The sequence below is a fragment of the Mrakia frigida genome (assembly GCF_051309035.1).
Source record: "Mrakia frigida strain ATCC 22029 unplaced genomic scaffold BDY24scaffold_53, whole genome shotgun sequence".
In the NCBI taxonomy this organism is placed as follows: Eukaryota; Fungi; Basidiomycota; class Tremellomycetes; order Cystofilobasidiales; family Mrakiaceae; genus Mrakia; species Mrakia frigida.
The window spans coordinates 51,340-72,845 of record NW_027481228.1 but is presented as its reverse complement, the minus strand read 5'-3'; the positions used below and the strand labels follow the sequence as shown (position 1 = coordinate 72,845).

Sequence of the window (21,506 nt, the reverse complement as noted above, 5' to 3'; positions counted from 1 at the left end):
CCCACGCCGTGAACGAGAGCAGAAAGAGCGACATCGAACAAGAAAGAAAGAAGGGGATGCTAGATCGATTTGAGTATGGTAGTGGAACCAAGAAAGAGCGAGGCTGAGGAAAGGGAGCGAAAAAGTGTCGACCGACGCGTCGACGAACCAAGAAGAGGGAAAGCGAGAGTGAGAGAGAGAGAGTCAACCCAAAAAAAAGAGACGGCGAAGAAAAGAAGGAAGGGCATAGAACAAGCTGGTGAGAACCTCAGTCGTCGTCGAGTATCTATCGACAGGGAGAACGAAAAGAGCAAAGCAACGTCAGATCGAAACCAGACAGTCGTCGAACGCGACCACAAACAAAAGCACTGACCGAGATTGTCATCCCTCCCTCCCAAACCCATCCGACATCTCCCTCCTCTCAAGTCTCCCTCGCTTCCAAACCGTCGTCTCCACCTCCACCGAATCAACCTCTCCATCTCCCTCGACCGACTCCTGCGATCGTTCTCTCGCGATCCTCCTCCCTTCCTCCCCCGAACCCCTCACCAACCCTCCTCTCCACCCAAGCTCGTCGATGCCGTCCCTTCGATGCATGAGGAAGAGGTTGTCGACGACGGGAGCTTCGACGTTGGAGGGGAACGAGTACGACGAGAGGGACGCCGAGGTCGAGGAGGAGGAGGGAGGCGAGGCGGAGGCAGAGGAAGAGGGAGTTTGGTGATCCTTCCAGAAGCCTGAAGCTCGATGGAGAACCCTAGAAGAGATGAAGGCAGAGAAGATGAGTGTCGGCGTCTGGGGAAGAACCAAAACGATGAGCGGGGACGAAAGCGAAAAAAAACGACGCGACTTACTGATCACCTGAGATCCACAGATCCCACCTCAAGCACTTCAAGAGCTGCTTCTCCATGGTGTTGATATCCTTGAGGCTCCAAGGTGTGTACTTGACGAAGGAGGAGTTGATATCGGAGTATTCGGAGAGGTACTTGGAAGCGAGGAGGAAGCTCGCGAACGCGATTCGAAGAGGAGCGTCCTCGGAGATTACTGAAGGAGGAGAGACACGAGAAGAGAGTCAGATCTTGTGGAGTCAGAGATCAATTGGAAGAGAGAAGACCGAAGTCTAGAGGATTGAAACGGAGGCGAGGAGCGGAAGAGAGGGATGGTCACGAACCGTCTCCTCCCATCTCGGGGTAGATTTCGACCAGTCGTTCGAGAAAGATGATGGTGACGATGAGAACGACGAGCTAGAAGCAAAGATAACAACATAGGTTAGATCCGACGAGAAGATAAACTGGGAGATGGAAGAAAAGAGAGACGGACGGGCGACGGTGAGAGGGTGTTCGTCCAGAGATGAAGTCGCAAGCTCACGATGCTCTTCTGCTTCTGAGCAGCGACGATTCTAGTCTCTGAATCGTGATCTCCTCCTTCGGGAAGTGCTGGAAGGATGATTCCGACGACTTCAGCAGCCATGTCTGGGTCGGAAAGCGGGACCAAACAAGGAGGAAAACGTGTGAGCTCGTGGGACAAAACGCCGACTCGTTCTGCGACTGAACGCTCGATCAACCAAGAAGGCTGTAAAATATGCATGAACTCACCGCATACAGCTCTACTAGCCTTGAGGGACATGAGCTCGCTCATCTGCATCCTGTTCTCCACTTCTAATCCAACAATCTCGACGTTGAACCGTTCCTTCAACCTTCCTGCTTCGACATCCTTGGTGACATGCTCCTTGCAATCTCTCGAAATGGGAAGATGAGCGACGACCGACTTGAGAGGTGAGGCAGAAGGGGAGGGAGGGAGAGGAGTCGCGAGGGGAGATGGCGAAGGAGGAGAGGAAGAAGAGGGGGAGGGGAGGGAGAGGGAAGTCATGAACGGGTCCGTAGGTTGGTTGGAACCAGAGGAGCGAGATGTAGACGATGGATCTGATCGTAGGAGAGCAGGAGAGGAAGATGGTGGTGGCTAGAGAGAAAACAGGGATAGAGAAAGAGAAGAAGAAAGAAGTAAGAGGCCGAGGGAGGGGACGTCACAAGTTTCTTGTTGCTTGGTCGAAACTCGGGTCCGTCTGGGACTGTATACAGAGCGAGATCCGAGCGCTTTGGTGCGGTCCTCAGCTACTACTTGAGAGGAGACGGAACCAAATGAGATCATAGCTGAACGGTGGGGATGTGTCGGGAGGAACAAAGGAGGGAAGGGAGGGAGGGAAAGTTGAGCTCAGCCTTGCGCTCGAGCCGACGACGCGCCGGATGGGAAAATCTTTTTGACCAGCTTGGGTGTTCCTCGAGCCTTTCATTTCGGCTCCGGATGATCCGCTTTTCGAAGAAAAACTGCAGTACAAACGGTTTTGATCTTCCCTTCGAGTTAAGCCCTCAACCTCTCTGAGTCTCTCCCTTCTCAAACCGCCATCTTCTCTTTCTTCCCTCCCTCTCGTCCCTCTTTGTTGTTTTTCCGCAATGGTGTATCAACGAACTAATGATTTTGGACACGTATCCTTCTTCGGTCCGAGTCCTCGTCCCTCTTTCTCAGCGAACGACGACTCGAAAGGAGAGATGCAAAGGTGAGCTCGGGCTAAGTTCTCTTTCTCTCTCTCTCCCTTCCTCCTTCGTTCAACACCTCGCTGACCCTCTGTTTTTGCTCTCTTTCTCTCATTAGAGCTGACTTGGAATCACATAATCTCGTTCTCTCAAAACTCGTCCATCAACTCGCCCTGTTCCAGACGTCTTCGCCCCTTCTCGCCTCCCCTCGTCGCTCCCCTCCCTCCAGGCTCGCTCCCTCCCTCTTCCTCCACCCTTTTTTTTTTGGCCTTCATCACAGTCAGCTCTCTGCCCTGCTATCTCGGTTTCTCTAGCCTTCTCCATCCGATCCAGGCAACCCCTCCAGATCCTTCGATAGGTCAAACAAAAAGATCCCTAGTGCCCCCTCGCTCGACGTTCCTCGAACGTTCTTTTCATTTTCTTTCTGAACCACCAACAGCCACCAACCCAGCCACTATATACCACGACTCAACGGAGAAGATGCTCAACTCCATCCTCGACCAGGAAACGGGTCCATGGCTCTCTAATACGACTCGAGAGCTCGAGAAACAGTCGGAGTCGACGAGGTCAATCAGACGTGTCGAAGGATTGTCCGTGGAGTCGGAGGACGAGGGAGTTGACGATGATGGAGATTGGGCAACGTTTGGGAGCTTCATGGGTGCCTCGGAAGACAAGTTTGATCCTTGTGAGTCTACCAGAAGACCTTCTCTTTCTCTTTTCGTCCTCCCCGAAAGGAAAGGACGAGCTGATGAATGGCCTGCCTTTCCACTCTCGGATTTCTTCCCTCGCTATCTCTTGAACCCCCTTCAATCTGTCTCGGATCCAACAGATCCCTCCTTCTCGGCTACTCCTATCCATCAGCAAAGCTTCTCGCCTCTCCTGTCTTCACCAACGTGGAGCAGCACCAGCGGAGGTTCCTCTCATCGTCCCTCTTCCTCCCATGCGTCCTGGTCGTCGTCGGCTACCTCTTCCGCCTACTTATCTTTCACCTCCTTGGACTCGACTTTCTCACCTACACCTCCCACCGTCGAGAACATTCCCTTCTCTCCCTACACTCAGACGTCACCAACCTCGGACATCTTCCCATCCGAGGATCCGTTCGAACTCTCGTCTCTCCTCGACTTCGGGCGCGTCGAGGAAGCAGGCGGGTTTGGCGAACCAGCCTTGACGGATTCTAAGACGAAGGAAGTCGGGAAGTTGGAGGGACTCGAGGATGTGGATATGGGGAATCCTCCTCGAGGAACGGAAACGAAGATGGATTCTCCATCGACGACGCGTCCTCCCTTTCCTCCTCCTCTTCCCACGGCCCCTTCCGTCCCACTTCCTCCGGTCTTCGCTCCTCCCCTCACCCTTGACCACTTGAACCCCTATTACGAGCTCGGTCGCTATCACCACGTCCACACCAAGTCTTCCTCGTCAACTTCATCCTCATCCTCGACCCTCGTCCTTCTCAACCCTCCTTCTCCAATCTCGACCACCACCACCACGACAAAGAAATCACGATCTCTTCCCCTCCCAAAACCCAAACCTTACTCTCCCTCTTCCTCCTCCTCGTCGACCTTTCAGGCGAGACCTCGATCTTCGAGCTTCGGAGTCATGCCCTCCTTCGTCGAGTGGCCGTCGTCGTCGTTCGGAATGGGCAGGGAGAGGGAGAAGGAGGAGGATTTCGGGACGGCTCTGGCTAGGTTGAGGAGGGAGAAGGGACCTTTCAAAATTGAGCTTCCGAAGCTGAGTTGGGTGGGAGAGGGTGGACAGCAGGGGTGACGGGAGAAGAGGGCAAAGGGAGACAGACGAGACGTCGACGCATGCTTTTCCTTTTGTCGTTGTCAGTCGTTACCTCCCTCGTTTTGAGTCTAATGCATCACCTAGTCGCTTTATCAATCTATCTATACGTAGAATGGCATGCTTTCCGTCTCTTCACTCTCTCCTTCAGTTTGACGAAAGAGGGAGGGACGCGTCGTCGCGGCCGATCTTTTCTCGTCCGTTTTTTTCTTTCGTCTAAAGGTCATTGTCCTCCTTGTAATCCACGGGTGCTGTATATAGTATCTCGTCTCTGCGTCTCTTTCTCTCGCCTCTCGTAGATGAACTTTGTATCGTTTCCTTCTCTTCTCTTAAAACGAAAGCTCGCCCTCCTCTCCCTTCCAACCCCCATCACCCGCTCCCTCCCCTTCCCACCTCCCCCAACCCAACGAACCATGTCCTCGGAGGCTTCTCGTCTCGCTCAACTCAATCGACTCAAAGCCAAGACTGCCATCCGAGCGACCGCTCAAGCTCAAGAACGAGGTCGATCCGCTTCTCCACCTTCCAGAAACGGAGGAGGCAAGGCTCCTTTGAACGCTCAGCCTGGCAAGGAGAGTAGGAATGCTGCAGGGAAACAGAAGGAAGGAGATTTGCTTCCGCTCGAGCCTGACAAGCGACTGGTGAGTCTTCGAAAGAGAGGATGGCTGGACGGGGAGAGAGAAGGAGGAAGGGATTTGGTGAGCTCGACGTTCTTGTTTCGCTGACTCTGATCTCTTTGTTTCGTTTCGTTTCGTTTCGCAGGGAAAGTACTTCGACTATGATCTCTCCAAGGTCAGTACCTTATCCGTGCAGCTCTCTTCTGTCCTCGTTGTTGAGAAGGTTTTCTTTCTTTCCTCCCCTTTCCTGACGTCACCTTCTCTCCTTCCTCCCCTTCTTGTCTCTCTCTCGTTCTCGCTCTCCTAGATGGTCAACTCTCGAGGTGGATTCCTAGTAGAAGATCCTGACGATATAGGAGAGAAGGCTGCCATCGAGAAGAAGAGGAAGGAAGAACGAGAACAGGCCAGAGGAGCGGGTGCTTTCGAACCAGGTGAGTGAGCTCGACGACAGTTCTCTCTTTGCTCTCTCGTTCTCTCGTTTTTCGCTCGTACTTCATCTCTAGAGAGCTGGAAACTTACACTCTGCCTTCCTGATATCTATCTCGTATGCAGGAATCGACCTCGAACGAGGACCTCGCTGCGCGGAATGCAACACTGTCGAAATCGAGCACAAGTTCCACGACGTCTTTGGAGTGTCGGTCTGTACCTCCTGTAAGAGATCCAACGAGGACAAGTACTCTCTCTTGACGAAGGGAGAGTGTAAGGATGACTATCTGCTTACGGATGGTGAGTTTTCTCAGTTGAAATAGTCCGATCTCGTCGTCGTTCGTCTCTTCTTCTCGACGAACGAAACCACACTCACGCGTCGTCCCTTCTTCTTCTCCCAGACGAACTCAAAGACCCCGACCTCCTTCCTCACCTCCTCAAACGAAACCCTCATGGAGGAACGTTCAGCAACATGATGCTCTTCCTAAGGATGCAGGTCGAAGCGTACGCGTTCGAGAAATGGGGGTCTCCCGAGGCTCTCGACGAGGAGTTCGAGAACAGGGAGAGGGAGAAGAGGGAGAGGAAGGAGAGGAAGTTTCAGAAGGGTTTGAGGCTGTGAGTCCAGTTTCATCTGTTGTTGGTTCGAGTTGGGGTTGGTAGAAGGAGTGGGAGAGGAAGAGAAGAGGAGACGAAAACGAGCGCTGACTTGACGCGTTTTCTTCCACTCGCTGCGACAGACTCCGTTCCCGAACCAAGAACAACCCTTACCAAACTCGCATGGACGCTGAGCATGTTCATGAGTTTACGATGCATCGAGAGGAGGGTCTGAAGAGGTGCGAAGAGTGTGGGTTCGAGGTGGAAGTCGAGTTGCTGTAGATTGCGTTTCTCGGTACCCCTTTTGTATTTTCCTCTCTGTACGACTCTTCTCCCATCTTTAACGACTCTGAATGACCTCTTTTCTACTTTGAATCACTCTGACCTTTCTGGAACCGGATTCTCGCGCCGGAAAAGGTTGAAACGCGCCTTCTCGTCGTCTGCCTCCAGACGGTATCGCAGCAACTCTTATTCCGTTCTCGCTGCCACAGGGCCCATCCCAAAACTCGACTGTCCTAGCACTGGCAGCTGATAGTCAACGTCGGGAGTGGATACAGAAGGTGGAGGGAACGGCTTTGTTAGAGGCGACGCGTCTCTCTTTCTTTCTCCTTCAAGAGTTTACAACTCGCTCTTTCGCTTTGAGATTGAAACAGTTGATCATCCGTTTTGTAGTATTTTCATACATACTCAACCCAATTGATTCGTCTTGGGTTCACTCAGGAGGAAAGGTCGAAGGCAGCCTGTTCGACGCGTCGGTTTGCCTTTCTGTCCTCTTCCTTTCAGTCCCATCTCTTCCATCATTCATGTAGCATTACAGTTATCGCTCTGGAAGATCAATTAACGGGGTATCCCATCTCTTCATCATCGTTTGCTGCACTGGTCCGGACGGCGAAGTCGTCGACTTTCGATTCCGGCAGTCTCTTCTTTCGCTCGTCTCTTCCTCGATTTTCCCCTGTCCGCGAAGGACTGTTTGAGTGCAGGATCGTGGAACGGAATGCATCATGGGCGGAGAACCAAAGTGGGGAGCAAGAAAAAGCGAAAAAAAAAACGAAGTCGTCAAAAGCAAAGAAAGGAGGAGAAACGTAAAACAAGACGATGCCTCCAACAGAGACGCAGATTGAGCATCCAAGGCAGGAGCGTAGAAAGGTATAGCAGATACAAAGAGCCTGGCGAACGAACGAAACGACAAGAAGAAGCACGAGAGATATGAGACGCGTCCTCTTCTTCGTTCATCTCCCAACCCTCGCCTCCCTCTCCCCAACCACCACCTTCACCAACCCCTCTCTATTCCCCTCGCCCCTCCCTCTCTTTCTCCCACTCCCACCGCTCTTCCTCCCCACCGAACTCCAATCGAACAGATCCTCCGTCCCAGGTCGAACCCATCTCGCCTCGACCTCCCGCTCCCGTTCCCGCTCCTCCTCAGAAGGTCTCGACCTTGAAGGAGGATAAGCAGGGTTGTTGATGGGAGGTGAGGACGATAGTGGGTAGGAGTGGCTTTGACTGTGGTAGTACGACGACGACGAGGTAGGTGAGGTAGTGGTGAAGTGGGTCGAGTTGGAAGAGGAGGTGTTGAGGAGGATGGCGTTCGGATCTGAGAAGGGCCGACGACCGAGTCTTCGGGAGGAAGTTTGGATGGGTGAGAGGGGTTGAGAGGAAAGGTTGGTTGGTGGGACGAGATGGGAGTTGGTGGTTGGTCGTTGGAAAGCGAAGGTGTTCATGATGGAGGTGTCGATCCGGTTGCCGTTTCCGATGTTGCTGGGACGAGTGTGGTCGGAGGACGGGAAGGAGGTGTTGAAGATGGATTGTGAGGTGGATCGAGGGACGTCCTGAGTGAGGAACAATTCCGACGCGACGAGGAGGAAAAGGGTACGAAAGAAGAGTCAGTCGCGTCGTTCGCTGCGTTCTCGTCGTCTCGTCGTATCTCGTCCTCGATAGATCAAAGCCTCGGGAAGGAAGAACATAAAACTCACCACAAGCAACGTCGTCCTTCTACCCAACCCGTTCTCCATCCTCCCACTCGTTTCCCTCGCTCTCCTCCCTTCAGCCCGTCGACTCTCCTCGATGAACCTGACCATCTCCTCCCTCAACGCCTCCCTCTCCTCCTCCCCAGCCGCCTCAGCATCGGCATCGGCCTCCGCCTCCGCTAGAGCTTGGATCTCGAGCTCGCTCTGCTGCAGATGAAGCTCGAACTGCCCACTGTTCCCTTCCATCGCCAGCAGATCCGAGTTCGTCCTCCTCCTCCTGTCCTCCCTCTCTCGTTCTCCTTCTCGTTCTCGTTCTTCCACCCGACGTCGGATCGATCGAAGGTAGTCTTGAGTGGAGGCCTCGAGAGCGCTGTCGGAAGCCGCTTGAGTGGCAGAGGAGGGAGACGGGTAGCCGAAGGTTTCTTGGGCGCTGTTTGGGAGGGACGTCGAGGAGGGTGAGACGTTGGAGAGTCGACGTTGAACTGATCGAGAGATACGAAGAGGGCTCTGAGCTGGTGCTTGGATGGGTAGGTTGAGATCCGGGGAGACCGTCGAGGCCGAGGAGGAGGAAGAGGAGGAGCGGGGAGTTGGGAGTGCTGAGGGATCCGACGAAGACGTGTTGGTGGTGGTGACGAGAGGTGCCGAGTGCCTCGACAACTGCCTCCAGAGAAGGTCGATTTCTCTCGATCTCCGTTCGAGATGATCCAGCGAAGGGAAGATGCTCCCCAAACGTGCTTCTTCTCCGGCTCCTGCTCCAGCCCTTCTCCTCTCCTCCCTCTCCAGTACGGCCATCTCCCTCCTCGTCAGATGCGCAGAAGCCGTGTCCGACGAAGGATCCGAGATCCGACTGGCACTACTGGGCAACCTAATCCCTCCATCATCTCCTTCGTCCAGCTCTGCTTGTTCCAAAGCGCGCTCCCGCTCTCTAAGCTCGTTCTCCCTCTCCTGATTGCGTTCCCTCCTCCCCTCGTCCTCCCTCGCCCTCCTTTCACTCCCGAGAGCAGCGAGAGCCTCTCCCCGACTGAGGAAACTCGCTCGAAGAGCTTCGACTCTCTGTCGCATCACCGAACGAGGAGGAAGAGTGGGAGTGAGATCGTCCGTGGGTGTAGCTCCGAGGAGGGAAGGGATGAATCGATCGTCGTCCACGGAGTCGTCTTGGGTGCGAGGAGGGTCGAGGTAAGACGAGAAGAGAGGAGGAAGTCGGGGAGTGGAGAGGGAGGTTCGTCGGGTGGTTGAGGGATCGGAGGAGGGTGGTGAGGAGTTGAGGATGCGACGATCTCGATCGGCAAACCAGTGGGAGATGGAGGGGAAGGAGTCCGATGGGTAAGGAGTTCGAGTGGCGGAGGAAGGTATGGGAGGTTCCCTTCGTTGAAAAGGTTGAGGTGGAGAAGGGGAGAACGAGAAGGGAAGTGGTTGTGACGCGTCGAACCAAGTCCCCGTCTCCTCCCTCAGCCGAGGATCCAACCCAGGCCGATCTTCCAGGCTCGTCGTCCCAGCTTCGATAGGACTTGTCGACGAATCCCTCTCGGGTCTCGAAGAGAGAAGAGGCTCCTCCTCCTGCTCCTGCTGTCGAGTCGTCCTCGTCGACGTCGTCGTTCCCAGCGGGCGGTCGTCCTCCAAGATCCAGCTCGTCGAGTTCCAAGGTCTTCTGGCAGGAACAGTGGCAGGAAGAGCCGAAGACGGATTTCCTTCTCCCCAGCTCCAGCTGAAGTTCCTCCTAGTACTACTACCGGCTGCTTCCTCCTGCTCCTGCTCCTGTTCGACCCGGGAACGTTCTGCTGCTGCCTCCTCCTCCTGTTGTCTCCACCTCTCTTCCGAACCGACGAGAGTAACGACTCCTCTTCTAGCTCTGTTGAGATCGAAAGGACGAGGAGCGGTAGAAGTTGGTGCTGGTACGAGACCTCCTAGTCCTAGAGTCGATCGAGAGGGGAGCGAGGTCGAGGTCGAAGTCGTCGTCGTCGTCGGAGAGGGAGTGAACGTGGTTTGATGGAAACGAGGAGGGATGGGTCGGACTGAGAAGCGAGAAGGAGGAGGATTCGCTTCCATATTAGAGATCCGAGACGAATAGGAGGAAGAAGGACGAGAGAGGCCGGCGATTCCAAGGGGAGAGGTGGGTGAGACTGGTATGGAAGGCGAAGGCGAGGGATTGGGGATCTATAGAAGATAATGGGAATAGCAGTAACTTCGAGGTCAGCGAGTGTCTAGATCGAAAGATAATAGAGTATGCGTATGCAATCCACGAGAGAACGAGGAATGGAAAAGAGAAAGGAGGAAGGACCGAGCTGAATGGCAACCCGTCCGTCCTTCCTCATCGACTCTCCTTGCCCTCCTCCTTCTTCCTCCCACATCCCAAAACCAACTCTATCGAACGCAGCACACACCTCTGTATCCTCGGTCCCTAAACCGGTAGTCGAGAGCATTGATCGTCGGAGCGTATCGATGGCAGAAGACAGGCTCTCCACTCGTTCTCCAAGCTCAGCTCGAGTACGACTCAGTTCCTACAACGAGAGAAGGACAGCGTGAGTCCAAGGGGTTCCAAACCGAGTCCTCCTTGTAGAGACCACTAACCTCTAGTGATCCATCCATGTTGATTTTCAAGAGAACGGGGTTGTGGTTTGGGTTTGGGGAGGAGGGAGGAGAGGAGCTCAGGTCCATCCGACTGTGCATCGTCAGGCCGAACGAGGAAGAAGGCGGTGAGAAAAGTATATTCGAGAACAGGTCATCGAATCTGGAAAGGAAAGTATAGAATATCAACCATCGGAGCTGTAGAGAAGGTTTTCGAAGGGAGTCTGTTGAGACGAAAAGGAGGGGACGCGTCGCAGGGCAGGACGAAAGAGGATTGAGCCCGCTGGTTTCTCGCTTCTCACTCGACTGGCAGGTACGAGATTCACAGGAAAAGTTTCATCTGGATAGGAAGAGGGTTCCGAGTAAGCCTCTCGTTGTTGCACTTCTCGGAGAAAGAAACAGGGACGAAACGAACCTGATCTCTCGACTCATGAGACCCTCACAACCTGACGAGCTCCTTCTCCTCTCGACCAAACTTCTCTACCCAAGCTTTGATCCCACCTGTCAAGACGAGAGCCTTGCTTCCCGTCTCCTGCTTTGAATCCAGCAGGTCCTGGTACCAGCCTGTGGAAGAAGACGAGAAGAAGCGAGAGCGATTGGAGTCAGCCCTGGAGGCCAGTGAGATGGACGAAGAGAGAAGGACGAGCTGACCAGCGCATCTTGGGCCTCTACCGGCTGAAGAACTGCAGTGGAAGATGACGAGAGGGATCCTGAGAAGACAGCACGAGTATCAGAGAGGGGAGACTAAGAGGAGGAGAAGGAGAAGGAGGAGGGAAGGAGGAGTCGAGCTCACTTTGAGAGCATGGGGAAGAGCGAAGGTAGAGTTTGATAGAAAGTTTGGGCTGGAAAGTTGACGGCTGAAGGGATCATAAAGTCGTTGGGAGGCTGTTTATATAGGAAGCAAGGAGTCGAGTAAGATTCAGAACGAAATGAGCTCGAGCTCAACATCTCCTCCTTTCATTCCTTCTTGGCTGCTTCAAGCATACTGACCTCTATATCAGCCCTTCGCACATCAACGACGATCCAGTCTACTCCTCTAGCCATCTGACCTGCCGATTCGTTCTCCAGCAGGAGATGAAGCTCGTCAATCGAGAAGGGAGTCGGCGTCGACGAAGGGACGGGGAGGTGAGCGAACCAAGAGGGACGTTTGGGAGAGGCTGCCTCGATGGCTGCTGCTTTGGCGGCTTCTAGATTCGAGCTGGGGAAAGACATGCTGGCGGGAGGAGAGATAGGAGTTTCAGAGGTGTTGGTGGTTGGCGGCGGGGAGGAACGCAAGAAGAGCTCGTCGAAATTGACTTGTTCGTTCCGCGTCGCGTCCGCCTCGTTTACTTTTTTGTTTCGAGGTTCGAAGGCAGATTTCATGCTAGAGTGAGCAGAGAGGTTGGTGGAATACAGCTGAAGAGAGTAGCAAGCATCGGACAAAGTCTATGGAAGAAAAACGGCAAGAGAAAGAGGGAACCCGAGAGACACGAAACACCGCAAGAAAGAAGAAGAAAAGAGGGCGTAAAGATAGAGGAGGCTGAGTTCGTGAGGTTCGTAAAAAAAAAGGAACTACTACAGTGGAAGGAGAGGTATCCTACGATGAAGAAGCGATCTTGGAGAGCAAGTTGTCGATCCGGTAGGGCTAAAAGAAGAAGAAGAGAGGAGATCAAAAGTCAGCACCGCTCGCAAGACCGAATAGAAAGAGACTTCGAAGAGAAGATCGAACCTTCGTGATGACATCCTGAGAGTGAGGGAGCGAACGAGGGAGTCAGCGAAGAAGAGGTGGATGCGAGAGAGAAGAAGGAAAACGAGGGTGAACGAGAACTCACATCCATTCCCGACTCGAGGCACAAAGAGACTTGCTTTTCTTGACTGTGGATGAGGAAGAGAGATGGTCAGTACTTTCACCATATCTTGTAGATCTTGTTGGGACTCGTGGACGGTCTACTCACGCGTTACCTGGAACGGGAAAAAGAGAAAGGAAGAGGTCAGTCGGAGTCGCGTCTCGCGCCTTCCCTTGAGCTTCTTCGCACTCACCAGTCAATCCGAAGATACTCGAACGCCAGCTGAGCTCGCCAGACTGTTCCATAGACCTGATAGCCTTTGTCGCAGAGATCCCGTCCATGATGGGCATGCTGGAGGCAAGGAAGAGGGCGACGACGATCAGCGACGTGTTCACAACTCCTTCGTCTCCTGCGCTCGAAAGAGGGAAAGACACCCACTTGACGTCCATGAGAATACAGTTGAAAAGCTTGCGACCTTCCGAGCGAGAGTTTAGAAGGAGGTCGAGGCCCTCCTGTCCGTCGGAAGCAACTGAAAAGAGGAACGAGGAGGGCGTCAGATCGGGCGAAGAGAGCGGAAGCGCAACATGCTCAGAGGAAGAATACGCACGCTCGCAAGTCAATCCCGCTTTTGAAAGCTGTCGAGCCAGGACCTTTTGGTTGATGGCGTTGTCCTCGACGACGAGAACGTGCAAAGACCGCGCGGCGACGGACGACGGCGAAGGAACTCCGTAGCGAACGACGGGTCTCGATTGGACCTCCTGAGACGGCGTTTCCAGCTGGATGAAGAACCGGAAGGTCGAACCTTGACCAGGCTCTGACGAGACTTCAATCCTCCCTCCCATAAGCTCGACTAGCATGCGGCAGACGAACTGAAGAAAAAGATGCGACGCGTCAGTTTCAAGCTCGGACGAACAGCAGCAGACGTAGTTCGTCAATGAGACTTACCAGGCCCAAACCAGAACCTCCGAAAACAGCGTGCGTATCCGGAGTCGCCTGACTGAATCTCTTGAAGAGGAGGGAGAGTTCGTGCTCCGTGAGTCCGGGTCTGGACGAGAAAGGAGGGAGGAGTCAGATTGAAGCGTCTGTTTCGACCTGTAAAGGACAGAAACTCACCCAGTGTCCTTTATAGAACCATACAAGAAATAAGGCGAGTGAGGGGAAGGGAGAGAAGACGGATGATAATCGACAGGAGGCGGAAGACAGGACTCGTCGAGAGGATCAGACTCTCGAACGTCGACGGAGATCTTAATCTCTCGGACTGGAGCTGCGGCGGTGAATCGGATGGCCTGGAAAAAGAGGTATCGAGAGTTAGTACTCGCTCCGGATTGATGATAAAATGAGGAAGGCTCACGTTCGAAAGAAGGCTGCGAAGGGAGGAACGAAGAAGGACCGTCAGTTCGACGCGTCGTTGTTTCCCCTTCTTCAGGTCACGAACTCACTTGACGAATATTTGGGAAAGACGAGTCTGTGAAGGAAGAGAACAGAGGGGCGTGAGTCGACGTCATAGAGAGGACGTGTGCGACGGCTCTGCTCACAGGATCCGTTTGGAAAACCTTGAGTCCGTCTCGAGCAAGAGCCTTCAGCTGGGGTCCGAGGTCCAAAGAAAGAGTGATGTGCTTTTGACGGCATTCCACGGCAAAGGTCGAAACGCTGCGGAGGGAAGGAGGGATGAGAACGAGGATCAGCATCGACGGGGAAGGAGGGAGGACGAGAAGGACGGGAAGATCCTCACATTCGTTCAGACTCAACAGCAAGCTCGCATGGTACAGAACTGACCCTGAGGGTGTTTCCAGCTGCTTTCCCCATAGAAAGAACCTACGACCAAAGGAGACTCGATCAGCAATCTCGCTTCGGAAGAAAGGACGACAACACGGAGACCCACATCGTTCGAGATCCGTTCCTGAGATTGAGCCATCTCCCAGATCATGTCGAGACCCTCAAGATCCTCCGAAATCAAGTTGAGAAGAGCTTCGTTGGGCGACTGCGAAGAGGAAGGGGAAAGATCAGCGAGGGAGTCGAGGAGTCGATCAAGGTCGACCTCAAAGCGCTATGACTCACGTAGGGCTTCTGCTGATCCATCGACGTCTGTAGTTCGTCCTTCAAGAAAGTGAGGTTTCCCTTGCAGAGCGAAGTGCATTGGACTGGAAGGAAAGACAAGGAGTCAGCGGAAGTTGACGCGACGGCTCGAGTCGACGGTAAATCTAGAGCTCACGAATCGCTGAAACGGGGTTCCTCAATTCGTGCGAGATCACAGAGACCTGAAAGGGAAGAGCAAGGGAATCGGTGATCAGCGTCGACATCTTCAAAGTGAGACGTCAAAAGAAGACGAACGAGGAACTCCTGATGGCGACTGAGGGAAAAAAAAAAACGAGGCACGTCGTCAGTGAGAGCGATCTTGAACGAGAGGCAAACGAGTGCTCACCGAGCATCCTCGGCGTCCTCAGCTCTCTTCCGTTGATGAGCTTCCTCCTGCCGCTCGAGGTTCTTCCGATCCGTGACGTCGGTCTGTCCGAAAGAGAGAGAGGACGAGTCAGTACACAGAATCGGGTAGCGGAACGCTCAATCAACTCACGAGCATGCAGATGGTACCCCCATCGTTGTCAGCTTCGAAGGACTGAGCCCAAGTTGAGCGTCCATTCGACCAAGTGAGTCCGAGTCCTCCTTGAACGATCTCGGCGAGAGAAGTGAGCGTCTCTTCTTCGACGTCTTTTGAGGAGAGAGAGGAAGCCCAGTTGGCGAGAGGACGATCCGTAGGGTGGCCAGTCATTCGATACCATGAGTCGTTGGCATCTGGTAGCAAAGGCGGTAAAAGCGAAAGATAAATTAGCGTCGTCGGATATCGGACGGACGCGTCGCCACGCCGCTTCGACCCTTTCGTCGATTTGGATAACTCACAATACATCACTCCGTCGGAATTGAGCTTGCCGATACCAACTGGACTCTGGGAGATGAGAAGATGGCTGGGAAAATGCAAGAAAGAGAGGAAACGGATCAGCGAAGCGTCAGACCCGACGAAGTCCCTTTACGAGTCTGGGCAGGGACGAGACTCACTTTGCCTTCAACTGTTCGTTGAATTTGGTCTCGAGCTCGATCTTTCGCTTCCCCAACTGCATTTGAAGGTGTCCCCTAGCGACCAACTCGTTGGCGGAGAAAGGCTTCGGCAAGTAGTCGTCGGCTCCTGCGAGGATCCCTCCGACCCTCTCCTCGTCTCCCGCTCGAGCAGTCAGGATGATGAAAGGTATAGAAGCCGTCTTGGGGTTGGACCGAATGGCGGAGAGGAGTTGGTATCCGTCCTGAGGAAGGAGAGGAAGATGATCGTCGAGGTCAGTCCCAGAGAGAGAGAGAAGTTTGCTTGTCGTCAAAGGCTTTCTCAGCCACTCGTTTCGTTGTTCTACGTACCATGCGAGGCATAGAAACGTCGCTGATCAAGAGGTCGATCCGAGTTTCGAGAGCTCGTTCGAGGGCTTGCTCTCCGTCCGAAGCTTGAACCACGTTGCAGTGAGGAGAAAGGATGCCGACGAGGTAAGCTCTCATATCCGCAGAGTCGTCTGGAAGAAGGGAAGAAGCAAGTTCGAAGTCAGCGAGAGATATGGGTCTTGAAAGAGTGAACGTCGCACGAACCGACGATGAGGATGGTGTCGGACCTGGTTTGAAATGGGCGAGTAGAGTCAGTGTTGCGGTTATGATGAGTTTGGAAAGAAGGCTTTGACTCACCTGCTCCACAACAAAGAAGATATCGTCTGAATTCCCTCGACACCAGACGCTCCGGAGTCGCTCATCGATCGCTGAGACGACGAGTTCCCTGACCTCTCCCACAGTCCAGCTTCCTCAACGATCCCCTTCGCGTAGCTGCTCCCACCGATGCTCGTATCTGGAGTGTCGTCGATCTGATTGGAGGGGAGATGATCCTTTCCGAAGGGGATGAGAACGGTGAACGTGGATCCTGAAGAACCGTCGGATGACTCGTCGGCAGTTCGACTGGAGACGAGGATCTGAGCTCCGTGAAGGTGGACGAGTTCCGAAGTGAGAGAGAGACCGATTCCTAGAGAGACGAAGGAGGAACTGGTCAGCTGGGAAGGTTCAATTCGAAGGGAGGGATCCGAAGACGCGTCCTCTCTTCCTTCCCCTCCTGCCCGACCTTCGAACTCACCTGTTCCTTCGTGAGACCGAGCTTGACTCTGGACTCGATGAAATCTCTCGAAGATAAGAGCAATCTCCTCCGAAGGGATTCCCACTCCTGCGATCGGCGAGAAAGAAGGTCAGCATCGTTCTCGAAGAAACGCGTCGAGAAATGAAGAAGACGAACCGGTGTCCTGAACCTCGAAACTAGCATGTCCTGACTTGAGGTAAGAGACTCTGACATCGATCGAGCCCTCGATGGAGTACTTGTAGGCGTTGCTGAAGAACAGGAGAAGGGAGAGAGGTGAGCTAACGACGAACGAAGCCGAGAGCGGGAGGGGCGGGACGGACCTGAGTAAGTTGAAGACTGAAGGACGAAGGGGGAAAGGCCGGGTCAGTGAAGGGAAGGGAGAAGAGGTGGGAAAGATTCAGACGCACCGATCTTCTCCATCAGATCGCGGTCGAGGTAGAGCAGGCGACCGGCGGATTCCTCGGTCTGAACGTGAAAGGTGATCTTCCCTTTCTCGATGGCAGGCCTGTAGACGAAGACGGAAGGAGGTCAGCAAAGATACAGCGACGAGTGGATTCGGAGAGAGCTCACCTGAACAACGAGGCGAGGTCTTCAATGAGCAGCGAGAGATCGAGAGGTCTGGTGAGAGCGAGAATTAGGAGGTCAGCGGGAAAACGACGAGACGTCGAGGAACGAAAGCTCACCTGAAGACGCCTCGCAGCTTCCCATTCTCCAAAGCAGCAAAGTTGAGGAGACTTTCCACCATTCGAACCAGCCTTGCCGAGTTTCGAAGTGCGATCTGGAAGAGTTTCTTCCTCGGCTTCGACGGTTCCGAGTTGGCGAGATCGTTCAGAGGACCTTGGATGAGAGTTAAAGGAGTCTTGAGTTCGTGCGAGACACTTTCGAAAGAGGAGAGGGACGAAGGTGAGTCGAAAACTCATCGGAGGGTCGAGAGAGAAAGAGTGACGTACGAGGTGAAGAACTGAGTCTTCTGTCGGTCCAGATCTTCGAGCTGCTTCGCTCGTTTCTGTTCAGATTCGAAGGAGGCGATTCCCTTGAGAGTAGCACGAAGTTGAGTCCTGCAGAGAAAGAGGCGATCGTTAGTCGTGTGAGAGAGAACACCCCATCGTTTGGATCGACCTCACTGAATGTCCAAAACGAAGTCGGCGTAATCCTCGTCGTAGGCTCGTCGAGTGTTGAGTCCGAGGACGAGGAAAGCGAGACGACCTTGGGAGTAGTCTGGCGATATCGGTATGACGACGGCGGAAGTAGGAGCCTGGATCGAGAAGGGGGAAAGGGAAGAGGACGCGTCGTGAGCTGAGTGCCGTTTGTCGAAGGGAAGTGAGACGACGGCTGCTCACCTCTCCCCAACTTCGATACTCGAGAGCGTCGACAAGTTCCGGCTCCAAGTTGTCCATGTAAACGGGAGCTCTACTGATGAACGCCTCCCGGAAAGGCCAGGGCGAACCTTGCGTACCAGATGGATCTTCTTCGTCTTCTCGGTCCGGGGAGACAAACGTCGAGTCGAATGGACGGTGGTTGAGATGTAGAACCCGAGGTGCAGACGGATGGCCATCTGGAGAAGGAAGAAAAGTCAGCAAGCGTCGAGAAGATCGTGAAGAGGAAGCGACGACGAACAAGGTACGCCGACGGTTCCAGCGAGCCTGAGATACAAGAAACGAAGGAAGGAAGATCAGTCAGAGAAGCGAACATCGGAGAAGGTGTTCGGTAGATATGGACGAACGTGAGAGCCACGTCTGGTGAATCCGAACCGGTCAAAACTTCTACAGCGTAAGGATGAGAGAAACCCACAAGAGTCAGCGAGAGGAGCGACGACGACGAGGGAGAGAAAACGAACCTATGTCCTTGCAATGGTATAGGTATGAAAAGCTGAAGTCGGAACCATTCTGCTCAAGAGCTCGAAGGATCCCTTCAGAGAATTCTCCGATGGAACGAGCCGAGGCTGTGAAAAGGAAGACGAGGTCAATCGAGGTTTGCGAGCGGAAGGAAGAGAAGAAGGACGTACCAGTCCGAAGAGAAAGGTCTCGAAGAGAGAGAAGAGAGCGTTGGCGAAGGACTGTCGAAGTCGTTTCCGTCGAGTTGATGATGAGGCCTATTCCGAGAGGTTAAAAGCGTCAGCTCGAGCAAGGACTTCGACGAAGAAGAGGAAGGACTTCACTCACCACCGTTCGTCCCGTCCTCGGTCTGGATAGGGCTCCATCTCCAGCTGTGATACGACTCCTCGGGACCATTTCCTCGGTCGAGGAACATGAGATCTAAGGACAGACGAAAGGAAGAAGAGGGTCAGCTCTCCGGCTTCGACGCGTCTCGAGTCGAAAAAACTCACCGTCGTCCTTCCGCACCGACTTTCCTTCCTCGATCACCATATCAGCGAGCTTCGAGTATTCCGTCCAGAGCTACAAAATCGAGAGTGAACAGGAGAGATGTCAGATCTCCGTCGAGATCCTTTGCAGCTGAGCGACAGGCGCAAAGATCAAGAAGGATTGGGAAATGACGAGAGAGTTGGTGGTAGGTACGGGTGCGTCAGATTCTCCCCTCACCTCTCCCCAAGCGATGGAAGCAGGTTGGCCGAACTGAGCAGGGTGCTTCGAACCGATGGTGGCGATGTAAGCGTCGCTGAGGAAGTCGAAGAAGGGTGGAGGACGCTCGATGTCAGCTGAAGAGACGAGAGAGAGAAAGCGGATGGGAGTTGACGAAGACCTACTTGTAGATGACAGTTCGCTGAGATCCCCACCTGTAAAACGAACGAGATCAGAAAGGACGAAAAGAGGACGACGAGAGGGCGAAGGAAGGAGGACGGACCAGATGACTGCTTCGTTCGGAGTTTTCATCAGGATAGAGATAGCCTGTGAGAGATATGATTAGCATAGGGTAGTTCTGTTCTGGCCGGACTTGACGCCTAGAGGAAAGAGTTGAGAAAGAGGAGGCCGCGTCGAGAGACAAAGGAGGGAAAGGACGTACGGTTCTCAGACTTCCAGGCCACCCTGATCGAGATCCCAACTCCGTCTTGGACCAATCCGTCGACTCCAAAAGATCCTGACAGGCAATCACTCTCTCCTCTCCCTCGTACAAACTGTCTCGGTCGCCTTCCGCGCTCGTCTCGTCCTCCTCTATGATCGCTCCCGACAAACCATCGATTCCCATTCCTGCACCTCCACTGAGCCCTGAGGTCCCAGAGAAGTGCGATCTCCCGGCGTAGGAAGATCGGCTCATCTTCGACATGAGAGAGCCGGTAGCAGAGCCAGGCCTGGCCTCTCCCTTCCACTTGTCCTCGACGATCACTCCCTGGTCGGACGAGTGAACTGAGCCGCTCTCGCGTCGTTGGTAGGCTATGGAGGAGTGGGGAGCTTGATGTTGCTGATGGGAAGAGGGTTGAGGGCCTCGAGCGACGTATTTTTTGGGGGGTGGATGGAGGTGCAGAACGAGGTAGGACGGATGGGAGGAAGGGACCTGTTGAGGAAACCGACGCGCGACGAGAACGAGTCAGTTTCGACGAAAAGGTGCAGTGGCGGTACGCGGAGCGTTGCATCCTTTGCCGACAGCCGACAGGTATGATGGCAAGCCAAAATAGAGGGGAGAGAGGGGAAGGATTGGAAGAAAAGCCGTCAAGAACTCTTCGTCGATCGTCGAGCTCGAGCAGCGTCTCGCCCCCTCCCTTTCCTCTCCAGCTTGCAATTGTTCGAGCCTGATAGGTTCTTAGAGGGAAAATGGAAGTTGCACTTACAAGCAGAGCCTGGTACGTCCTTCTCTTGGCCCACGAAGGTTGGAAGAGAACGAGTTCGAAGAAGTCCTCGGTTTCATCGAAGAACGAGCGGATGCTGCCGTCCTCTTCTTCGTCGTCCGATGTGAGAGCAGAGGAGTTGAGTCCGTCCATGGGTACGACGTCTCTGGAAGCGATGAGAGCCTTGAGGGAAGCTTGCTCTCCTGCATCTAGACAGCCTTCGAGAGAGCTGCCGAGGGACGTAGAGGCTGCTGAATTCGACCAGACCGATTTGAGGGAAGGCGAGGAAGAGGAGGAGAGCCGAGGAGAGGGTAGGAGGAACGCTGGATGTGGATGCGATTGGAGGTAGGGTAAAAGCTGGACATTCAACCAACCAGGAGAAGCAGAAGACGACCTTCAGCTTCAAAGGAGAGGAAAAGGAACAAGAGAGAGCGGAAAAGAGAAGAGAGCGAGCTCACAGGGATCTTGTCAAACTCGGGTTCGAGCTCGAAATGGTCGACGGTTTCGTTCCTCTCGAGAGATGGCCTCAGATGAGGAAGGTTGTAGCGATCTAGACCCATAAGGGGTGACGGGTTGGAGTCTTCAAAGTCGAGAAGGAGAGGGAGGTCGGCGAAGGAGTGAAGGGGGCGAGAAGGAAGGATGGGCGGTTTGGGACTGAAGGAAGTCGGATCGAGAAAGTCTGGGAATTCACTCTGTCTGGGTGTGTACTGGTAAAAGAATGGAGAGGTAGAGTCTAGTGATTCCTGGGTGGATTTAAGGGAGATCGATTTCCCTCTGTGTGAGCGTTGGGAGGAGGATTACCAGAGTGAGACGAAGTCGTCACTTCTTTCGACGGAACGAGTCTCCGAGAGATACAGCTTCCGAGGCTCGTAAGTTCGCGTTAGAAAAGTAGGAAGCTAGTCAGGAAAAGAGGGCTGAGCTGCTTGAATATCTTCATCCGCAGAGTCGTGCAGAAACAGGAGCAGAAGAAGGACTTCTTCAGCCCGCTCTGAAACCCCGACCTTGTTTGCTTCTTTCTCGACGGCCAACTAACAATCAATTGACCGATCAGGCTGAGAAAATAGAGATCCAGGAAAAAAATCCCATCATGTACCGAAAATACGACTGTGTAAATAGCAAGAGGTTCATGACTAAGGAAAGAGAGAAGAGGGCAAGATCCGCGACGCGTCGAGAAAGAAACTCGGCCTTCGTTTCGACAAAAAGAAGATCTGCAAGAGAGAGAGGCATAGAGGCCCACGAGAGAAAATCTGACGGGCCCCTGCACCATCATCTCTGCAGCGACAGACTTCGGTTCCTCAAGCCCGTCATTCTCAATCCAACCTCAGAGGTGCGATGACTGGTCGAAGGAAAGAAAAGAGTCGAGGAAAGTTTGATGTTCCTGTGCTGTGGACGTTGTCAGGGAGCGGACGAGCACTGTTTG

At 53.8% G+C, this 21,506-nt stretch overlaps 6 protein-coding genes across 6 annotated transcripts; 3 read left to right on the top strand and 3 right to left on the bottom strand.

The window, feature by feature from the left end:
* Positions 1-52: 52 nt before the first annotated feature.
* Positions 53-1,255, bottom strand: BDY24DRAFT_242676 (cyclin family protein). Its single transcript, XM_076636728.1, has 4 exons — positions 1,145-1,255; positions 828-1,017; positions 353-730; positions 53-265 (listed from the first exon to the last, which is right to left on the bottom strand). The coding sequence occupies exons 1-3, from the start codon at positions 1,155-1,157 to the stop codon at positions 361-363; spliced, it is 573 nt and encodes a 190-aa protein (XP_076492245.1). The 5' UTR covers positions 1,158-1,255; the 3' UTR covers positions 53-265; positions 353-360.
* A 1,691-nt stretch (positions 1,256-2,946) lies between these two features.
* Positions 2,947-4,268, top strand: BDY24DRAFT_445211 (uncharacterized protein; the record flags this gene model as incomplete). Its single annotated transcript, XM_076644903.1, has 2 exons — positions 2,947-3,189; positions 3,334-4,268. The coding sequence occupies exons 1-2, from the start codon at positions 2,985-2,987 to the stop codon at positions 4,266-4,268; spliced, it is 1,140 nt and encodes a 379-aa protein (XP_076492244.1). The 5' UTR covers positions 2,947-2,984.
* Positions 4,269-4,589: 321 nt separating this feature from the next.
* Positions 4,590-6,295, top strand: RAD14 (DNA repair protein RAD14). Its single transcript, XM_076637975.1, has 6 exons — positions 4,590-4,924; positions 5,046-5,075; positions 5,208-5,331; positions 5,453-5,626; positions 5,728-5,941; positions 6,064-6,295. The coding sequence occupies exons 1-6, from the start codon at positions 4,700-4,702 to the stop codon at positions 6,200-6,202; spliced, it is 906 nt and encodes a 301-aa protein (XP_076492243.1). The 5' UTR covers positions 4,590-4,699; the 3' UTR covers positions 6,203-6,295.
* A 677-nt stretch (positions 6,296-6,972) lies between these two features.
* Positions 6,973-7,400, top strand: BDY24DRAFT_404544 (uncharacterized protein). The gene has a single exon (XM_076642515.1). It carries the CDS (start codon positions 7,127-7,129, stop codon positions 7,367-7,369), a length of 243 nt encoding a protein of 80 aa, XP_076492242.1. The 5' UTR covers positions 6,973-7,126; the 3' UTR covers positions 7,370-7,400.
* Positions 7,401-10,705: 3,305 nt separating this feature from the next.
* Positions 10,706-11,712, bottom strand: BDY24DRAFT_445208 (uncharacterized protein). Its single transcript, XM_076644902.1, has 5 exons — positions 11,440-11,712; positions 11,243-11,334; positions 11,101-11,159; positions 10,865-11,013; positions 10,706-10,789 (listed from the first exon to the last, which is right to left on the bottom strand). Exons 1-4 carry the CDS (start codon positions 11,659-11,661, stop codon positions 10,889-10,891), a joined length of 498 nt encoding a protein of 165 aa, XP_076492241.1. The 5' UTR covers positions 11,662-11,712; the 3' UTR covers positions 10,706-10,789; positions 10,865-10,888.
* A 75-nt stretch (positions 11,713-11,787) lies between these two features.
* Positions 11,788-20,871, bottom strand: BDY24DRAFT_404537 (uncharacterized protein). Its single transcript, XM_076642514.1, has 45 exons — positions 20,545-20,871; positions 20,090-20,443; positions 19,327-19,815; positions 19,168-19,211; positions 19,070-19,099; positions 18,882-18,981; positions 18,692-18,761; positions 18,528-18,620; positions 18,371-18,457; positions 18,203-18,307; positions 18,089-18,128; positions 17,983-18,008; positions 17,706-17,920; positions 17,490-17,620; positions 17,316-17,423; positions 17,049-17,243; positions 16,936-16,983; positions 16,773-16,870; positions 16,686-16,701; positions 16,522-16,613; positions 16,366-16,452; positions 15,930-16,257; positions 15,837-15,859; positions 15,615-15,763; positions 15,267-15,508; positions 15,111-15,175; positions 14,788-15,005; positions 14,638-14,720; positions 14,547-14,565; positions 14,428-14,473; positions 14,274-14,356; positions 14,098-14,196; positions 13,948-14,030; positions 13,751-13,865; positions 13,655-13,680; positions 13,567-13,579; positions 13,329-13,501; positions 13,161-13,260; positions 12,823-13,084; positions 12,654-12,744; positions 12,469-12,566; positions 12,384-12,390; positions 12,261-12,303; positions 12,158-12,172; positions 11,788-12,073 (listed from the first exon to the last, which is right to left on the bottom strand). The coding sequence occupies exons 1-45, from the start codon at positions 20,644-20,646 to the stop codon at positions 12,026-12,028; spliced, it is 4,959 nt and encodes a 1,652-aa protein (XP_076492240.1). The 5' UTR covers positions 20,647-20,871; the 3' UTR covers positions 11,788-12,025.
* Between the last annotated feature and the right edge of the window lie 635 nt (positions 20,872-21,506).